Below are 19810 nucleotides of genomic sequence, written 5' to 3'. Positions count from 1 at the left end.
GGGTAATGGGACTCTGTCTGGTGGTAATGGGACTCTGTCTGGTGGTAATGGGACTGTCTGGGGGTAATGGGACTCTGCCTAGGGGTAATGGGACTCTGCCTTGGGGTAATGGGACTATGTCTAGGGGTAATGGGACTCTGCCCTGGGGGTAATGGGACTCTGCCCTGGGGGTAATGGGACTATGTCTAGGGGTAATGGGACTCTGCCCTGGGGGTAATGGGACTCTGTCTGGGGTAATGGGACTCTGTCTAGGGGTAATGGGACTCTGTCTGGGGGTAATGGGACTCTGTCTGGGGGTAATGGGTTTCTGTCTAGGGGTAATGGGGCTCTGTCTAGGGGTAATGGGACTCTGCCCTGGGGGTAATGGGGCTCTGCATGGGGTCAATGGGACTCTGGCGCGGGGTGCGGATGGACGACATCGTCGATCTCCATGGCAGAGTGCGTCTTAACAACTTCACCGCTGCTAACGCTACTCACGTGCGGTAAACTATTGAGTTATTAATCATTATAATAATAATTATTATTCCGTGTGCGGAGCGGATTTTCGCGGGCGATGTGGAAGCGCTGTACGGGACGCAGCAGCGGACACGAGGCGTCACGAGAAGTAACGATATCGTAAGCCATTTACTGAATGAACATATGCATTAGGTAAGCGCATAAAAACGGGTTCTGAAGACGCATCTAAGAAAATGTCCACGGACACGCAGAGGCGGCTGCACGCCGTCGACGAGCGGCGCGTAGCCCTGGTAGGCTTACACGGGAAACATCTTGGGGTCACCCGGAGGCCGAAGGCGCTTGGGTGAGTGGGCTGGGTGCAGGCTGTCTTGGGTGAGCGGGTGGTGAGTGGGCTGTGTGCAGGCTGGCTTGGGTGAGCGGGTGGTGAGTGGGCTGGGTGCAGGCTGGCTTGGGTGAGTGGGCTGGGTGCAGGCTGGCTTGGGTGAGCGGGTGGTGAGTGAGCTGGGTGCAGGCTGGCTTGGGTGAGCGGGTGGTGAGTGGGCTGGGTGCAGGCTGGCTTGGGTGAGTGGGCTGGGTGCAGGCTGGCTTGGTTGAGCGGGTGGTGAGTGAGCTGGGTGCTGGCTGGCTTGGGTGAGCGGGTGGTGAGTGGACTGGGTGCAGGCTGGCTTGGGTGAGTGGGTGGTGAGTGGGCTGAGTGCAGGCTGGCTTGGGTGAGCGGGTGGTGAGTGGGCTGAGTGCAGGCTGGCTTGGGTGAGTGGGTGGTGAGTGTGGCTGTGTGCAGGCTGGCTTGGGTGAGCGGGTCTTGAGTGGACTGAGTGCAGGTTGGCTTGGGTGAGCGGGTGGTGAGTGGACGGAATGTGTTTGGGTGAGTGGTGGTGAGTGGACAGGTGGTGTGTTTGGGTGAGTGGTGGTGAGTAGACGGGGTGGAGAAGGCGATTGTGTGGTTGAGGGTAATTGGGGATGTTTCAAGCAGTTGTGGTGACGGTGGTAGTGGTTTAAGTGGTGGTTTTGGTGGTGGTGGGTTTAGCCTTGGCGGTTTTAGTGGTGGTCAGTTCATCGGTTGTGTGGCTCTTTTTACGTGGTATCTTCGATTTTAGTGGTGGGTTTCGTGGTAGTGGCTTTAGTGGTGGTTGTGATTGTGGTGGTGGTGGTGGTTATGGTGTTGATTTAATGGTGGTGGTGGCGGCGGTGGTGGTTTTTAGTGGCGTTGAATGAATTGGTCGTGGTGGTGCGGATTTTTTGTGGTAGCTGCGATTTTGGTGGTGGTCGTGTGGTTTTGGTGGTGCTGATTCTAGTGGTGGTTTTGGTGGTGACGATTTTAGTGGTGGTCGTGTGATTTTGGTGATGGTGGTGATTTTAGTGGTGGTGGTGGTTTTCGGTGGTGATGTGGTGACATTGCCGGATGTCAACATGCTGGGTGTAGTACCCGGCCCTTGCGAGGCAAGGCGTGTGGTGTAACGACATCGCGGATACCACAGTGGTGTAGGTGTAGTACCGGCCATAGGAGGGGCCCGGTGAGCGCTGAATAATAGCGTTAGATCGCACCACGCTTGGCGTGCAGTGCCGACCCCTACAGGACAGGGTTGTGCGGGTTGCCGGCAGAAGGATGAGGTTACTCGAGGCCATGGCACTCTGGACACGTGACCGGTTAAGTCTACAAAGGGGGCCCTTAGACGGGGGGCTAGGGGTGGTCACGTGATTGGGACCCAGATGCTTCCCGAGGATTCTGGAAGGTGGACGTGGCCAAGAGCGGAACCTGGTCACGCTGCCGGGTCCCTAGAGGGACCGGGGTTGTTGTTGTTGTTGTTCATCCTGGGAGAAACCCTTCGTCTGCGTTCTCCGTTCAACAAGTCTCCAACACGTGGGCCTGGGCCGAAGCCGTTGGTCCCGGTCCGTAGTAGCAGTCACCTGGTGACTAGTGCAGTAACTAATGTAGTAAGTAGTGTAGTAACTAGTGTAGTAGCTAGTGTAGTAAGTAGTGTAGTTAGCCTGGTGGTCACCACCAGGCTAACTACACCAGTCACGTGGTAACTAGTGTAGCTAGCCTGGTGGTCACCACCCGGCTAACAACACCAGTCACGTGGTAACTAGTGTAGCTAGCCTGGTGGTCACCACCCGGCTAACAACACCAGTCACGTGGTAACTAGTATAGCTAGCCTGGTGGTCACCACCTGGCTAGCTACACCAGTCACGTGGTAACTAGTGTAGCTAGCCTGGTGGTCACCACCTGGTGAACTACACCAGTCACGTGGTAACTAGTGTGGTTAGCCTGGTGGTCACCACCAAGTTAACTACACCAGTCACGTGGTAACTAGTGTAGCTAGCCTGGTGGTCACCACCTGGCTAATTACACCAGTCACGTGGTAACTAGAGTAGTTATCCTGGTGGTCACCACCCAGCTAACAACACCAGTCACGTGGTAACTAGTATAGCTAGCCTGGTGGTCACCACCTGGCTAGCTACACCAGTCACGTGGTAACTAGTGTAGCTAGCCTGGTGGTCACCACCTGGCTAGCTACACTAGTCACGTGGTAACTAGTGTAGCTAGCCTGGTGGTCACCACCAGGTTAACTACACCAGTCACGTGGTAACTAGTGTAGCTAGCCTGGTGGTCACCACCTGGCTAATTACACCAGTCACGTGGTAACTAGAGTAGTTATCCTGGTGGTCACCACCCAGCTAACTACACCAGTCACGTGGTAACTAGTGTAGCTAGCCTGGTGGTCACCACCCAGCTAACTATACCAGTCACGTGGTAACTAGTGTAGCTAGCCTGGTGGTCACCACCTGGCTAGCTACACTAGTCACGTGGTAACTAGTGTAGCTAGCCTGGTGGTCACCACCCAGCTAACTATACCAGTCACGTGGTAACTAGTGTAGCTAGCCTGGTGGTCATCACCTGGCTAACAACACCAGTCACGTGGTAACTAGTATAGCTAGCCTGGTGGTCACCACCCAGCTAACAACACCAGTCACGTGGTAACTAGCGTAGTTACTAGTGTAGCTAGCCTGGTGGTCACCACCATAGGTCGTTATTCTGTTAAGGGGAAAGTTACCCCGTGTGTTGGAACTGAATAAATGTGCCGACTCCAAGTCTACGTCTGCGACTCAGCTGAACCCATTACAGTGACATTAGCGGCGGCGGCGGCGGCGGCGGCGGCGGCTTCTTGGTGCTCCGCAGCGGTTGCCAGGCTGCAGGAGACGGTTGCTAGGCGACGGGCAGGTTCATCGCCAGGAGGAGGCCCAGGCCCAGAGTCCCCAGCTGCACGAGGCCCCGGGTGGCAGCGTTGCCTCCGGGGGGGTCTGGAGCCCCCCCGGGGGGGTCTCGGACCCCACCGCGGGGGTCTGGGGCGACCCTGGTGGGGTCTGGGACTCCCCCGGGGGGGTCTGGGGCTCCCCCGGGGGGGTCTGGGGCGACCCCGGGGATGCTCGATTTTCCCTCCGCACGAACTGGGGTAGAAAGAGCACGGATTCTCAAGAACAGCACCACCACCACCACGCACCACCACCACCACGCTCCACCACCACGCTCCACCACCACGCTCCACCACCACCACCACGCACCATCACCAGCCACCACCACCATGCTCCATTACCACCACCACCACCACCACGCACCACCACGCTCCACCACCATGCTCCACCACCACTATGACCGAGTATCACTATGACGTCACTATGACTGATAGTCACTATGATGTGACTATATGACTGAGTGTCGCTATGACTGAGTGTCACTATGACTGAGTGTCACTATGACGTCCCTATGACTGAGTGTTACTATGACGTCGCTATGACGTCACTATGGCTGAGTGTCACTATGACTGAGTGTCGCTATGACTGAGTGTCCCTATGACTGAGTGTCACTATGACGTCACTATGACTGGGTGTCGCTATGACGTCACTATGACTGAGTGTCACTATTTCTGAGTGTCACTATGACGTCACTATGACTGAGTGTCACTATGACGTCACTATGACTGAGTGTTACTATGACTGAGTGTCGCTATGACTGAGTGTCCCTATGACTGAGTGTCACTATGACGTCACTATGACTGAGTGTCGCTATGACTGAGTATCGCTATGACGTCACTATGACTGAGTGTTACTATGACTGAGTGTCGCTATGACTGAGTGTCACTATGACGTCACTTTGACTGAGTTTCGCTATGACTGAGTGTCACTATGACGTCACTATGACTGAGTGTCGCTATGACTGAGTGTGACTATGACGTCACTATGACTGAGTGTCCCTATGACGTCACTATGACTGACTGCTGTAGTAAACAACAACAACAACAATCCCCCCCCCCCACCACTCACAGCAGATTTTGTTGTGGCACTTCCCGCTGCATTTGCTGCAGGGCGTCCCCACGCGGTACGGCCGCTCGTCCTCGAAGTTTCCGCTGGGAAGCGGCGGGGTTGGTGGGGGGAAGGGGGGGGCAGGGACAAGGGGGGGGGGGCAGGGACAAGGGGGGGGCGAGTCAAGGAAGAACGACACCCCCCCACGTACCGCACGGAATCTCGGAGCCGCACGCCCCCCTCCGACAAAGAAAACCATCGAGACCCTCTCACTGTGCTGTGATCACATCGCTTGACTGCTGCCACCGGGGAGGGGGGGCGGGGGGGGGCAGGCGTCTGTAGGCCGTGCTGAGACTCGCGAGGCTCGCACGGATAGCCCCTAGGCGGGTGGGGGGGGGTTGGTGGGGGGGGTTGGTGGGGGGGGTTGGTGGGGGGGGTTAGTGGGGGGGGGGTTAGTGGGGGGGGTTAGTGGGGATTGGGGGGGGTTGGTGGAGGGGGTTGGTGGGGGTTGGTGGGGGGAGTTGGTGGGGGGGGGTTGGTGTGGGGGTTGGTGGGGGGAGTTGGTGGGGGGGGGTTGGTGGGGGGGTTGGTGGGGGTTGGTGGGGGGGGTTGGTGGGGGGGGTTGGTGGGGGTTGGTTGGTGGGGGGGTTGGTGGGGGGGGGTTGGTGGGTGCATCCTTGACCGGCAGAAGCAGGAACGATTAAGCGGTCCCATTTCTATTGAGGAGTTGATGGGGCGGGGGGGGGGTATCTCTGCCACGTGTTGGTTTAAATCAAGAGAAGAAGAATAATAATAAACTATATTTATCGAACGCGTTAACCTGGTAAGGAGAGAGACTTTACATTAAGGGAGGGGGGGAGGGGTCATATGGAACAAACGCATGGGCATTTTATTCACGTTTCAAATTAACAATCGGAGAAGAATACTCATCAATAATTAAACCAGATGTATATCATGGGATAAATCATCATTAAAGAAGGCTGCTCTTTCTGTAGTGGGCCAATCCGTTTCCAAGACAAGGCATATATCATCAGGGCATGTTTGCATGTCCATCACAAGTAGTACTGTGTGTGGTTAATGAGGTAACGTGATTCCTTGCAAAAGGTATCTACACTATTTGGTGTTTCAACAACTTAACACGACTCCTATTTTATTGGCAGCAAGGGTATAAAACCGACCCCTATACTGTGTAGGAACCTCCTGGTTACTAAACCAGCAGCCCACAGGGAATTATTGTTGTGTCTGTCCGTCCGTCGTGCATCCAAAAATGGGTGGGGAGAGGCTGGGTGGGGAGGGTGGGGCTAGGTGGGGGGTGGGAGGGGTGGGGCTGGGTGTGGAGGGGCTGGTCACCCCGTGGTGCCCTTATAAAACTCAACGTTTAACCTACTCACGCCGGCTTGTGCCCGCCCTCACAGTCGGGCATATTGTGCGGAACACACCACGTGGTGGTGCCGTTGACCCTGGCCACTGACCGAGCAACCCAACGTTCCTACCAGCTCCCTCCGCGGGAATGTGTTTTTGCATCATTAAGTCAGAATGTGTGTGTGTCATCTGCTGTATACCCGCTGCTGTGTTTGTGTAAAACTTGATTCCTTGCAAAGGGAATCATCTGTTTTGGTGTTGGAAGATCTTAACACAACGCCTGCTTTATTGCCAGAAAGAGTAAAACCTATTTTTGTTTTTCAAACCAGATGTATGTACGTTGAACTTCTTTCGCATCGTGCGTAGACGACCGTGCTAATCGGAGGTGCTGGGGGGGGGGGGAAGGAGAACAAACTAAACACACACAGAAAACTATTCTAAAGAAATGAGCTTATCAATAGAGATACTTACTTAAAAGCGCTTAGCTAGCAGTGGCTTCCTAACACCGTATCGGAAGGATGAGCAGTACCGACACTGCAGAATGTGAAGAACCAGTGGCATCTACATCTGCAGAAATTGAAGAACCAGTGGCATCTACATTTGCAGAAATTGAAGAACCAGTGGCATCTACATCTGCAGAATTTGAAGAACCAGTGTAATCTACATCTTCAGAAATTGAAGAAGCAATGGCATCTACATTTGCAGAACATGAATAACCAGTGGCATCTACGTCTGTAAAACGTGAGGAACCAGTGGCATCTACATCTGCAGAACAAGAAGAACCAGTGGCATCTACATCTGCAGAACGTGAAGAACCAGTGGCATCTACAACTACAGAATATGAAGAACCAGTGGCATCTACATCTGTAGAACGTGAAGAACCAGTGGCATATCCATCTGTAGAACGTGAAGAACCAGTGGCATTTACATCTGTAGATCATTAAGAACCAGTGGCATCTACATCTGCAGAACGTGAAGAACCAGTAGCATCTACATCTGCAGAACGTGAAGAACCAATGGCATCTACATCTACAGAACATGAAGAGAACCAGTGGCATCTACATCGACAGAACACAAAGAACCAGTAGCATCTACATCTGCAGAACAAGAAGACCCAGTGGCATCTACATCTGCAGAACAAGAAGAACCAGTGGCATCTACATCTGTAGAACGTGAAGAACCAGTGGCGTTTACATCTGTAGATCATTAAGAACCAGTGGCATCTACATCTGCAGAACAAGAAGAACCAGTGGCATCTACATCTACAGAACGTGAAGAACCAGTGGCATCTACATCTGCAAAGCATGAAGAACCAGTGGCATCTACATCTGTAGATCATTAAGAACCAGTGGCATCTACATCTGCAGAACACGAAGAACCAGTGGCATCTACATCTGCAGAACACGAAGAACCAGTGGCATTTACATCTGCAGAACACGAAGAACCAGCGGCATCTACAACTTTTAGAGCCATTCGCCGTGTTTAGTGTACTCGCCGTACAACTTGTTTGGAATCGACAGGAGGAGTAAATCGATACTCATACTCTTCGGTTCTTTCGGCAAAGCCACCTCGATGGAAAATTTATAGATCACGACGTTTCGATCGCAACACAAGCGACCGTCTTCAGGCGAGAGAGAGAAAGCCACTGAAACAGGGACTGATATATGGGCCTGAGATTAAATCGACTTACGAACAGACCTCTGGAACTTTGCTCGTCCATTCATAAGTAGAGGAGCCCCTGTTACTGTAGATACAATTGAAACCTGGCGAGTGATCCAAAATGACAAAACGTTATGCGTAGCAGCCACTGAGGTGAACTAACCGCACCTCCCATCCGCAACGGCCGACCAGGCATGGTGCGAAAGATGTTCAACATGCCGGACATACATACAAAGGGGGCAGTGACATTTAAAAAAAAAACTGGCATTTTTGTAGCACGGCAAAAAGAATTGCGGGTTGCATTCCATATTTTTTTTTATTTATTGAGAAACTTGAACACACGAGGGAGGGGTGTAGATATCAACCATGATAGAGTTTTTTTTGGGGTTAGATCGCGTAAACAGATTTGTCGTTAAAACCGCCACCAACCGACACACAGCCAATTAGTAATGCTTGTCACGTAAACAAAACGTGGCCTAATCCGTTACGAGTAACGGCACTCCACCGGTTTGCGTGTTGGAGAGTAAAACCCACGGCAACATTCAAAATTCGACTACCCGTCACGTTTCGCCAGTCGTCACGACCAGCATCACCAGGCGACGGGCCACATTTGTGTTTCGGTCTTAAATAGATTGTGGGACAACATTGATCGCGAAAGCACCCCTCCTCCTCCTCCGACTGCTACCCCCACCGGGTGTCAAAATCGTAAGGAATCGACGGAGGCAGCCGCGCGAAGATCAAGGGTCGTGAGTGTCGAGTGGCTGCAAAGTTTGGTCGTACGTGTCACGCGTATCGTTTATTGTTACATTTGAATCACAGTTCCTACGATCACTGTTACGTTGTTTTCATAGCTTTATTTTGGTGATTTCGAAAACGTTTTGGTTTAGCCGTGTTTGTTTGTTGTAGTACAGAGTTGGCCTGGCAACTTGAACCTATATCGTCTTACCGTTGTTATTGTTTTGACTCGTGTGTGTGGTTGGTCACTCTGTAGCACGCGCACGCTAAACAGCACCTATCAGAGCAGGGGCATTGGTAACCCTGACCAGGACCCCGCCTGACGGGTGGAGGCTGTGGAGTGTGTGTGTGTGATCCCCCAGAACCATGCCCCTGGGCAGAAAGCGGGATAAACAAACACAGATCGTTTGGGCTACCTGTGGCCAGAACCCCTCCTGAGGGGAGGGGGCTGTGGGGGATCTGTGATCCCTCAGAACCCCGCCCCTCGGTGGAGAAACGTATAAAAGGCTGGCTCCTGAGAGCAGAGCTCAGTTCGCCTCAAGCCCAAGTCGAGGAGCCACCTGGAGACGAGACCCTGGACCCCAAGCCCCGACGTCCTTCTGAGGGCCGGGGCTCGGTGCGGTGCCAGAGGTCAGGGACCCACTGGTGCCAGCGGTGGGTCAGCCTCCCCTAGGTCCAGCCAGTCGGAGGGCTAGAGTAGTAGCAGTCAGGACAGTGGTTAGGGTAAGATAGCCCGGAGGCTGTACCTCAAGAGGTTGTGGGTAGAAGGAGGCCATTACCCCTTCGTGTTAAGTCCTAGTGAGTGTTGTTAAAAGATATCAACTAAACGTGTTGCTTCCTACCACGACTCCGTCTCAACATACACTTGCATCCCACTGGGAATTTTTTTTCTGCACACAGCGTTTGAAACGCGGCGCTTTATCTGGAAGACTTTTGCTGGGTTTTTTTCTCCAGGATTTTTCCGTTGCGCGCAGTCACTTTAAGACGTTTTTTTGCCCGTGTTTTTTGTTTTTTTGTTGTTGTCGCGGTTGCACCAGAGTCAAGAGCCGCATGGCTCACAGGGTCATGCCTAACACATGGTACTGAAAACTGAGTGACCGCCGCTGCTGGCCGCTCACCTGGGCAGGTAGTTGCACACGAACACGTGGGCATTCTTCACATCCAGGTTCTTCACGGTCGGGCAGAGGTGGGACCCACAGCCCACCTCCTCGGCGGTGGCCCACACCAGCTGTAACGGGGCCGACGAAAAAACAAAGGCAAAGACAGAGATCCCCCGTGCAGCCTTAACAGACTGTAGGGGCAAGTGCCGTTCGCGAGCAGCACTCTATGAAGGCCGGCACGGCACACGAGGGGGTGGGTGGTCAGCACCGTGCCCGACCGCCTTTGTCTCCCCAGTGGCGATGATTATGCATCGCACCAGGTACTCATTTGAGGCTGAGTAGACCTAGCGGAGGCCCGGGACCGGTTCAGAAAATCATCACCGATGTTGGCCGTGAACAGGAATGGAACCCGGGTGACTGGGGTTCGTAGCACAGCGTAGCGTTAACCGCTACACTGCTGTGCACACACACACACACAGACAAAGATCCCCCGTATAGCCTGCACACTGTTTAGGAGCAAGTGCTGTTCGCGAGTAGCACATGTTAAGGCCAGAACAACACACTAGGGGGTGGGTGGCCAACACCACGCCCGGCCGCCTTTGTCTCCCCAGTGGCGATGTTTACACACCGCACCAGGTACCCATTTGAGGTTGAGTCGACCTAGAGGAGGCCCAGGACCCTGGTTCAATTAATCGTCACTGGTGTTGGACGTGAGCGGGTTCGTATCGCAAGTCTCTTCAGGCTGTATGGGGGGTCTTTGTCTTTGGGGTTGTATGAGAGCGGTGGTGGTGGTGTGGGTGTGTACGGTTGGTGGTGGTGTGCGTGTGTAGGGTTGGTGGTGGTGGTGTGGGTTTGTAGGGTTGGTGGTGTGGGTGTGTAGGGTTGGTGGTGGTGTGAGTGTGTAGGGTTGGTGGTGGTGTGTACGGTTGGTGGTGGTGTGGGTATGTAGGATTGGTGGTGTGGGTGTGTAGGGTTGGTGGTGGTTGTGTGGGTGTGTAGGGTTGGTGGTGGTGGTGTGGGCGTGTAGGGTTGGTGGTGGTGTGGGTGTGTAGGGTTGGTGGTGGTGGTGTGGGTATGTAGGGTTGGTGGTGGTGGTGGTGTGGGTGTGTAGGGTTGGTGGTGGTGTGGGTGTGTAGGGTTGGTGGTGTGGGTGTGTAGGGTTGGTGGTGGTGTGGGTGTGTAGGGTTGGTGGTGGTGGTGTGGGTGTGTAGGGTTGGTGGTGTGGTTGTGTAGGGTTGGTGGTGGTGTGGGTGTGTAGGGTTGGTGGTGGTGTGGGTATGTAGGGGTGGTGGTGGTGGTGGTGTGGGTGTGTAGGGTTGGTGGTTGTGGTGTGGGTGTGTAGGATTGGTAGTGTGGATGTGTAGGGTTGGTGGTGGTGTGGGTGTGTAGGGTTGGTGGTGGTGTGGGTGTGTAGGGTTGGTGGTGGTGGTGTGGGTATGTAGGGGTGGTGGTGGTGGTGTGGGTGTGTAGGGTTGGTGGTGGTGTGGGTGTGTAGGATTGGTAGTGTGGATGTGTAGGGTTGGTGGTGGTGTGGGTGTGTAGGGTTGGTGGTGGTGGTGTGGGTGTGTAGGGTTGGTGGTGGTGGTGTGGGTGTGTAGGGTTGGTGGTGGTGGTGGTGTGGGTGTGTAGGGTTGGTGGTGGTGTGGGTATGTAGGGTTGGTGGTGGTGTGGGTGTGTAGGGTTGGTGGTGGTGTGGGTGTGTAGGGTTGATGGTGGTGGTGTGGGTGTGTAGGGTTGGTGGTGGTGTGGGTGTGTAGGGTTGGTGGTGGTGGTTTTGGTGTGTAGGGTTGGTGGTGGTGGTGTGTACGGTTGGTGGTGGTGGTGTGTAGGGTTGGTGGTGGTGTGGGTGTGTAGGGTTGGTGGTGGTGTGGGTGTGTGGAGTTGGTGTGCAGGGTTGGTGGGGTTGCTTGGGAGCGGTGGTGTGTGGTGGTAGTGGTGGTGTAGGGTGTGTTGAGTTGTTGAGGTTGGTGATGGTGTGGGTGTGTAGGGTTGGTGGTGGTGTGGGTGTGTAGGGGTGGTGGTGGTGTGGGTGTGTAGGGTTGGTGGTGGTGGTGGTGGAGTGGGTGTGTAGGGTTGGTGGTGGTGTGGGTATGTAGGGTTGGTGGTGGTGTGGGTGTGTAGGGTTGTTGGTGGGTTGGTGTGTAGGGTTGGTGGTGGTGTGGGTTTGTAGGGTTGGTGGTGTGGGTGTGTAGGGTTGGTGGTGGTGTGGGTGTGTACGGTTGGTGGTGGTGTGGGTATGTAGGATTGGTGGTGTGGGTGTGTTGGGTTGGTGGTGGTGTGGGTATGTAGGCTTGGTGGTAGTGCTGTGGGTGTGTAGGCTTGGTGGTGGTTGCTGGTGCGACCACTACCTGCGTGTAGTGGCCGCACATCTTCCCCGCTGCGCACAAATTGTTCGCGAACGAGTAGTCTCTGCGCTCCGCGTACCAGGCGTGCACCGCCGCTGTCTCGTTGAGCGACACGGACGACACGAGGTAGAGATTCTCTCCGACGCTGTCCAGCCCAGCCGCGCTGTGCTCCCAGGCGCAGGTGCGGGCGTACAACAGCGCCTGCGAAGCCAGCTCCGGATTCCAGCGCTGTGTGAAGGTGTGGCGGATGGGGGGTCGGTTGTTGGGTTGGTTGGTTGGTGGTGTTGTGGTGGGGTCGGTTGGTGTGTTGGTTGGTGGTGTTGTGGCGTGGGTTGGTTGGTTGGTGGGTTGGGTGGTGGTGTTGTGGTGTGGTCGGTTGGTGGGTTGGTGGTTGTGGTGGGGTTGGTGTGTTGGTGGTTGTGGTGAGGTTGGTGTGTTGGTGGTTGTGGTGGGGTTAGGGTGTGTTGGTGGTTGTGGTGGGGTTGGTGTGTTGGTGGTTGTGGTGGGGTTGGTGTGTTGGTGGTTGTGGTGGGGTTGGTGTGTTGGTGGTTGTGGTGAGGTTGGTGTGTTGGTGGTTGTGGTGGGGTTAGGGTGTGTTGGTGGTTGTGGTCGGGTTGGTGTGTTGGTGGTTGTGGTGGGGTTAGGGTGTGTTGGTGGTTGTGGTGAGGTTGGTGTGTTGGTGGTTGTGGTGGGGTTAGGGTGTGTTGGTGGTTGTGGTGGGGTTGGTGTGTTGGTGGTTGTGGTGGGGTTAGGGTGTGTTGGTGGTTGTGGTGGGGTTGGTGTGTTGGTGGTTGTGGTGGGGTTGGTGTGTTGGTGGTTGTGGTGGGGTTCGGTGTGTTGGTGGTTGTGGTGGATAGGGGGGTAAGGGGTGGGAAGAGGGGGGGGAGGTCAGTGACAAGGAGGGGGGGAGGGCAGTGACAAGGGGGGGGGGTAGCGACATGGGGGGGGGGGGGGGGTTCACAAATAAAAACTTTGCTGCACCACCACGTGGGCAGCTGCCAACGAGCCTCTCTCCCTGCACGTGGCCCAGGCAGCACCGTCTATAGGTGGTGGGTGGGGGGGGGGTTGAGGTTGGGGGGTTGGGGGGCAGGGCACTCGGTACCAGCACGGATGTGGAAGTTTCGCTCTCAAAGCCTGGAACCCCTTATCAGTGCCCCAGCTTGTTACAGACCAATTCGGACATTACTGAACTCACCCCGTGCCCCTTATGAATCTCAACGTTTATCCTACAAAGTCCCATCGCAAGGGACAAAACGCAGGAACAAAAACGGGGGTTTTTGTTGCCCCTATTGTAACGACCGCATGGACCTGAACAACTTCAATTTCTCCGTACAAATAATTATAGGCGGTCGAGCGCTATACGTTGGCAAGCAATGCGCTCTGCAAGTCTTAACGGTCTAGAAAAACACACACCACCACCTCCACCACCTCCACCACCACCACCACCACCACCTCCACCTCCACTCCCACCACAACCACCCCCACCACCTCCACCACCACCACCACCACCTCCACCTCCACCCCCACCACCACCACCTCCACCCCCACCACCTCCGCCACCACCACCAACTCCACCCCCAACGCAACCACCACCTCCACCACCACCACCACCTCCACCACCACCTCCACCCCCACCACCTCCACCACCACCTCCACCACCACCACCTCCACCCCCACCACCTCCACCACCACCAACACCCCCACCTCCACCACCACCACCACCTCCACCACCACCACCACCACCTCCACCTCCACTACCACCACCCCCACCACCACCACCCCCACTACCACCACCACCACCACCACCTCCACCCCCACCACCTCCACCACCTCCACCACCACCACCCCCACCACCTTCACCCCCACCACAACCACCACCTCCACTACCACCACCCCCAGTGAGTGAGTGGTTAGTGAGTGAGTGGTTTAGTGAGTGGTTTAGTGAGTGGTTTAGTGAGTGAGTGGTTTAGTGAGTGGTTTAGTGAGTGAGTGGTTTAGTGAGTGGTTTAGTGAGTGAGTGATTGCTCCCGTGGGTAGCCCAGAGCCCGCGGTCACCACCGCCAACATCAATATTGTTTCCCCGAGATATCATCCCCTCCCACCATTCCTCACCAAAACCTCACCACGCGTCACTCCTCACCACATCTCACCATTCCTCACCACGCCTCACCACTCCACACTTCTCCACACCAACCCCTCGCCCCTCCTCACCACATTTCACCACTCCTCTTCACCACTCCTCACCACTCCTCACCAACCGCTCACCACATTTCACCCATCCCTCACCAAACTTCAACCACCGATCACCGCCCCCTCACCGCTCCTCACCACCGCCTCACCACCACGCTTGTCCACTCCCCCTTCAGCACTCCTTACTACCTCTCCTCACCGCCCCCTCACCACCGCTCCTCACCACCACGCTTCACCACTCCTCACCACCCCTCCGCACCGATCACCGGGGCCCTCACCGCTGCTCACCAAACCGCCTCACCAGTGCCATCATGTCCGCGGCCGGCGGATCCACCTGCCCGCGCAGCTCGTTGTGAGCGTCCACCACGGCGCGTCTCAGCTCGGCGTCCACCACGGCCCCCTGGGCTGACGACCCGCGGGCGATCAGCAGCGCCGCGACCATCGCCATCCTCACCATGGTCCTCACCACCGCCGCCGTCGTCGCCATCCTCACCATGGTCCTCACCACCACCGCCGTCGTCATCCTCGCCATGGTCCTCACCACCACCGCCGTCGTCATCCTCACCATGGTCCTCCTCGCCACCGTCGTTGTCGTCGCCCGGGAGATTTGTTTGACTCGCCGACGCACGCGCGCTGGCACGCACACACACACACAGACACACACACACTGACACACACACACACACACTGGCAGACTCACACACTGGCACACACACGCACTGACACACACACACTGACACACACACACTCACACTGACACACTCTCACACACACACTGGCACACACACACACACTGACACACACACTGGCACACTCACACACTGGCACACACACTGACACACTCTCACACACACTGACACACTCTCACACACACACTGGCACACACACACACTGACACACACACTGCCACACTCTCACACACACACTGACACACACACACTGACACACACACACACACACTGGCACACTCACACACTGGCACACACACTGACACACTCTCACACACACTGACACACTCTCACACACACACACTGGCACACACACACACTGACACACACACACACTGCCACACTCTCACACACACACTGGCACACACACACACTGGCACACACTCTCACACACACACTGACACACTCTCACACACACTGGCACACTCTCTCACACACTGGCACACTCTCTCACACACACTGACACACTTTCTCACACACTGGCACACCCTCTCTAACACACTGGCACACACTCTCACACTGATGCTTGCGTACACCGTAACACACTCGCACTGGCAAGCGCACACTGACTCGCTCGCACTGATACACACTGATACACACACGGGCCCACGTTACAGCTACACATACACACCGTGCAACACAGCTACACCTGCAAGCAACACACACACACCGTGCAACACAGCTACACACAGACAGGCAACACACACACCGTGATACACAGCTACACACACACAGGCAACACACACACCTTGATACACAGCTACACACACACAGGCAACACACACACCGTGTTACACAGCTACACACACACACAGGCAACACACACACCGTGCTACACACACACACAGGCAACACACACACCGTGTTACACAGCTACACACACACACACAGGCAACACACACACACCGCGTTACACAACTACACACACAGGTAACACACACACCGTGTTACACAGCTACACACACACAGGAAACACACACGCACAGTGTTACACAGCTACACACACACAGGCAACACACACACCGTGTTACACAGCTACACACACACACAGACAACACAAACACCGTGTTACACAGCTACACACACAGGCAACACACACACACCGTGTTACACAGCTACACACACACAGGAAACACACACGCACAGTGTTACACAGCTACACACACACAGGCAACACACACACCGTGTTACACAGCTACACACACACACAGGCAACACACACACCGTTACACAGCTACACACACACACAGGCAACACACACCGTGTTCCACAGCTACACACACAGGCAACACACACACCGTGATACACAGCTACACACACACACAGGCAACACACACGCACAGTGTTACACAGCTACACACACACAGACAGGCAACACACACACCGTGTTACACAGATACACACACACACAGGTAACACACACACCGTGTTACACAGCTACACACACACACAGGCAACACACACACCGTGTTACACAGATACACACACACAGGCAACACGCACACCGTGATACACAGCTACACACACACAGGCAACAGACACACCGTTACACAGCTACACACACACAGGCAACACACACACCGTGTTACACAGCTACACACACAGCCAACACACACACCGTGGTACACAGCTACACACACACACAGGTAACACACACACCGTGTTACACAGCTACACACACACATGCAACACACACACCGTGTTACACAGCTACACACACACAGGCAACACACACACCTTGATACACAGCTACACACACACAGGCAACACACACACCGTGTTACACAGATACACACACAGGCAACACACACACCGTGTTACACAGATACACACACAGACAACACACACACCGTGTTACACAGCTACACACACACAGGCAACACACACACCGTGTTACACAGATACACACACAGGCAACACACACACACCGTGTTACACAGATACACACACAGACAACACACACACCGTGTTGCACAGCTACACACACACCGTGATACACAGCTACACACACACATACAACACACACACCGTGTTACACAGCTACACACACACAGGCAACAGACACACCGTTACACAGATACACACACACAGGCAACACACACACCGTGTTACACAGCTACACACACACAGGCAACACACACACCGTGTTACACAGCTACACACACAGGTAACACACACACCGTGGTACACAGCTACACACACACACAGGCAACACACACACCGTGTTACACAGCTACACACATACACAGGCAACACACACACCGTGTTACACACACACACCGTGTTCCACAGCTACACACACAGACAGGCAACACACACACCGTGCTACACAGCTACACGCATACAGGCAACACACACACCGTGTTACACACACACACCGTGATACACAGCTACACACACACACAGGTAACACATACACCGTGACACACACACACAGCTACACACACACCGTGATACACACACACGCACAGGCAACACACACCGTGTTACACAGCTACACACACAGGCAACACACACACCGTGTTACACAGCTACACACACACAGGCAACACACACACCGTGATACACAGCTACACACACACACACGTAACATACACACCGTGATACACACACACACACAGCTACACACACACCGTGATACACACACACAGGCAACACACACACCGTGTTACACAGCTACACACACACAGGCAACACACACACCGTGTTACACAGCTACACACACACAGGCAACACACACACCGTGTTACACACACAGCTACACACACACCGTGATACACACACACAGCTACACACACACCGTGATACACACACACAGCTACACACACACCGTGATACACACACACAGCTACACACACACCGTGATACACACACACAGCTACACACACACCGTGATATATACACACACACACACAGCTACACACACACCGTGATACACACACACAGCTACACACACACCGTGATACACACACACACACAGCTACACACACACCGTGATACACACACACAGCTACACACACACCGTGATACACACACACACACAGCTACACACACACAGGCAACACGCAACTTACATGCTCCCGTGTGCGGACTCGGCGTGGAGTGGGCGCCACTGATGACCACGCAGAGACGTCCCGGAGTGTAGGGCCACTGTGTGTGTGCGTGTGTGTCACTGTGTGTGTGTCACTGTGTGTGTGCGTGTGTGTCACTGTGTGTGTGTCACTGTGTGCGTGTCACTGTGTGTGTGCGTGTGTGTCACTGTGTGTGTGTCACTGTGTGTGCGTGTGTGTCACTGTGTGTGTGTCACTGTGTGTGTGTGTCACTGTGTGTGTGCGTGTGTGTCACTGTGTGTGTATGTAGCTGTGTGTGCGTGTGTGTCACTGTGTATGTGTCACTGTGTGTGTGCGTGTGTGTCACTGTGTGTGTGTCACTGTGTGTGTGCGTGTGTGTCACTGTGTGTGTGTCACTGTGTGTGTGCGTGTGTGTCACTGTGTGTGTATGTCACTGTGTGTGTGTCACTGTGTGTGTGTCACTGTGTGCGTGTCACTGTGTGCGTGTCACTGTGTGTGTGCGTGTGTGTCACTGTGTGTCACTGTGTGTGTGCGTGTGTGTCACTGTGTGTGTATGTAGCTGTGTGTGCGTGCGTGTCACTGTGTATGTGTCACTGTGTGTGTGCGTGTGTGTCACTGTGTGTGTATGTAGCTGTGTGTGTGCGTGTGTGTCACTGTGTGTGTGTGTCACTGTGTGTGTGCGTGTGTGTCACTGTGTGTGTATGTAGCTGTGTGTGTGCGTGTGTGTCACTGTGTGTGTGTCACTGTGTCTGTGTGTGTCACTGTGTCTGTATGTGTCACTATGTGTATCACTGTGTGTGTGTCACTGTGTATGTGTGTGTATCACTGTGTGTGTGTGTGTCACTGTGTATGTAACTCTATGTAGCAGCGGCAGTGTAGCGGTTAGCGGGTCCGGCGACCCGAGTTCGATTCCCGCTCGCGGCCGTCAACACCGATGTTAGATTATCTGAACCGGTCCTGGGGCCTCCCCTAGGTCGACTCAGCCTCAAATGAGTACCTGGTGCGGTGTGTAAACATCGCCACTGCGGAGACAAAGGCGATCGGGCGTGGTGCTGGCCACCCACCCCCTCGTGTGCCGTGCCGGCCTTAATAAGTGCTCGCAAGCAGCACTTGCCCCTACCGTGTGTGAAGCCTATATGGGGATTCTCTGTCTTTCTTCGCCAGAGACGACCTGGGCGTGGGAGTGATTACGTTCGTGATGCATGGATAGCGATGATGATGATGGATGTGATAACAATGTTGACGACACTCACTGTGTGTGTGTGTCACTGTGTGTGTGTCACTGTGTATGTGTGTATGTCACTGTGTGTGTGTCTGTGTGTGTCACTGTGTGTGTGTCAATGTGTGTGTGTGTGTATCACTGTGTGTGTGTCTGTGTGTGTCACTGTGTGTGTGTCTGTGTGTGCGTGTCAATGTGTGTGTGTCACTGTGTATGTGTGTGTGTCACTGTGTGTGTGTCAGTGTATGTGTGTATGTCACTGTGTGTGTGTCTGTGTGTGTCACTGTGTGTGTGTCAATGTGTGTGTGTGTGTCAATGTGTGTGTGTGTGTATCACTGTGCGTGTGTGTGTGTGTATCACTGTGTGTGTCTTTGTGTGTCACTGTGTGTGTCTGTGTGTGCGTGTCAATGTGTGTGTGTGTATCACTGTGCGTGTGTATCACTGTGTGTGTGTCACTGTATATGTGTGTGCGTCACTGTGTGTGTGTGTGTCACTGTGAGTGTGTGTGTATCACTGTGTGTGTATCTACAGTATTCCAGTGTTGGAGGCAGTCGCCCTCCAGCAACAGCAGAACGCAGAGGAGCGACGCTCACAACAACGAGCGGAGCGCCGGGTCGGATAAAACGCAGCCAAAATTTGGCAC

At 54.5% G+C, this 19810-nt stretch overlaps 1 protein-coding gene across 3 annotated transcripts; it reads right to left on the bottom strand.

Annotated features, from left to right (window-relative positions):
* Positions 1–605: 605 nt before the first annotated feature.
* On the bottom strand, positions 606–19472 carry LOC116956505 (peptidase inhibitor 16-like). 3 transcript variants are annotated; one of them, XM_076054259.1, is made up of 6 exons: positions 17952–19472; positions 14438–14782; positions 11963–12187; positions 9633–9742; positions 4780–4862; positions 606–3906 (listed from the first exon to the last, which is right to left on the bottom strand). In XM_076054259.1, the coding sequence occupies exons 2-6, from the start codon at positions 14715–14717 to the stop codon at positions 3552–3554; spliced, it is 1053 nt and encodes a 350-aa protein (XP_075910374.1). In that variant the 5' UTR covers positions 14718–14782; positions 17952–19472; the 3' UTR covers positions 606–3551. The 3 variants fall into 3 exon arrangements, with proteins under 3 accessions (XP_075910374.1, XP_075910373.1, XP_032834072.2); XM_076054258.1 differs by lacking the exon at positions 17952–19472 and having other exon boundaries at positions 14438–14817; XM_032978181.2 differs by lacking the exon at positions 17952–19472 and having other exon boundaries at positions 3569–3906; positions 14451–14813.
* Between the last annotated feature and the right edge of the window lie 338 nt (positions 19473–19810).

This window comes from Petromyzon marinus, chromosome 65, assembly GCF_048934315.1.
Source record: "Petromyzon marinus isolate PM22_M1 ecotype Great Lakes invasive population chromosome 65, UKy_Petmar_22M1.pri1.0, whole genome shotgun sequence".
In the NCBI taxonomy this organism is placed as follows: domain Eukaryota; kingdom Metazoa; phylum Chordata; class Hyperoartia; order Petromyzontiformes; family Petromyzontidae; genus Petromyzon; species Petromyzon marinus.
This window is presented reverse-complemented; position numbering and strand designations above follow the sequence as displayed.

Coding starts and splice junctions, on each gene's coding strand:
- LOC116956505 (XM_076054259.1), bottom strand. CDS start 14,717: ATGGTGAGGATGACGACGGCGGTGGTGGTGAGGACCATGGCGAGGATG. Junction 12,188..14,437: donor GGCACTGGTGAGGCGGTTTG/GTGAGCAGCGGT, acceptor ACCTTCACACAG/CGCTGGAATCCGGAGCTGGC. Junction 4,863..9,632: donor GTGTGCAACTACCTGCCCAG/GTGAGCGGCCAG, acceptor GCCGCTTCCCAG/CGGAAACTTCGAGGACGAGC.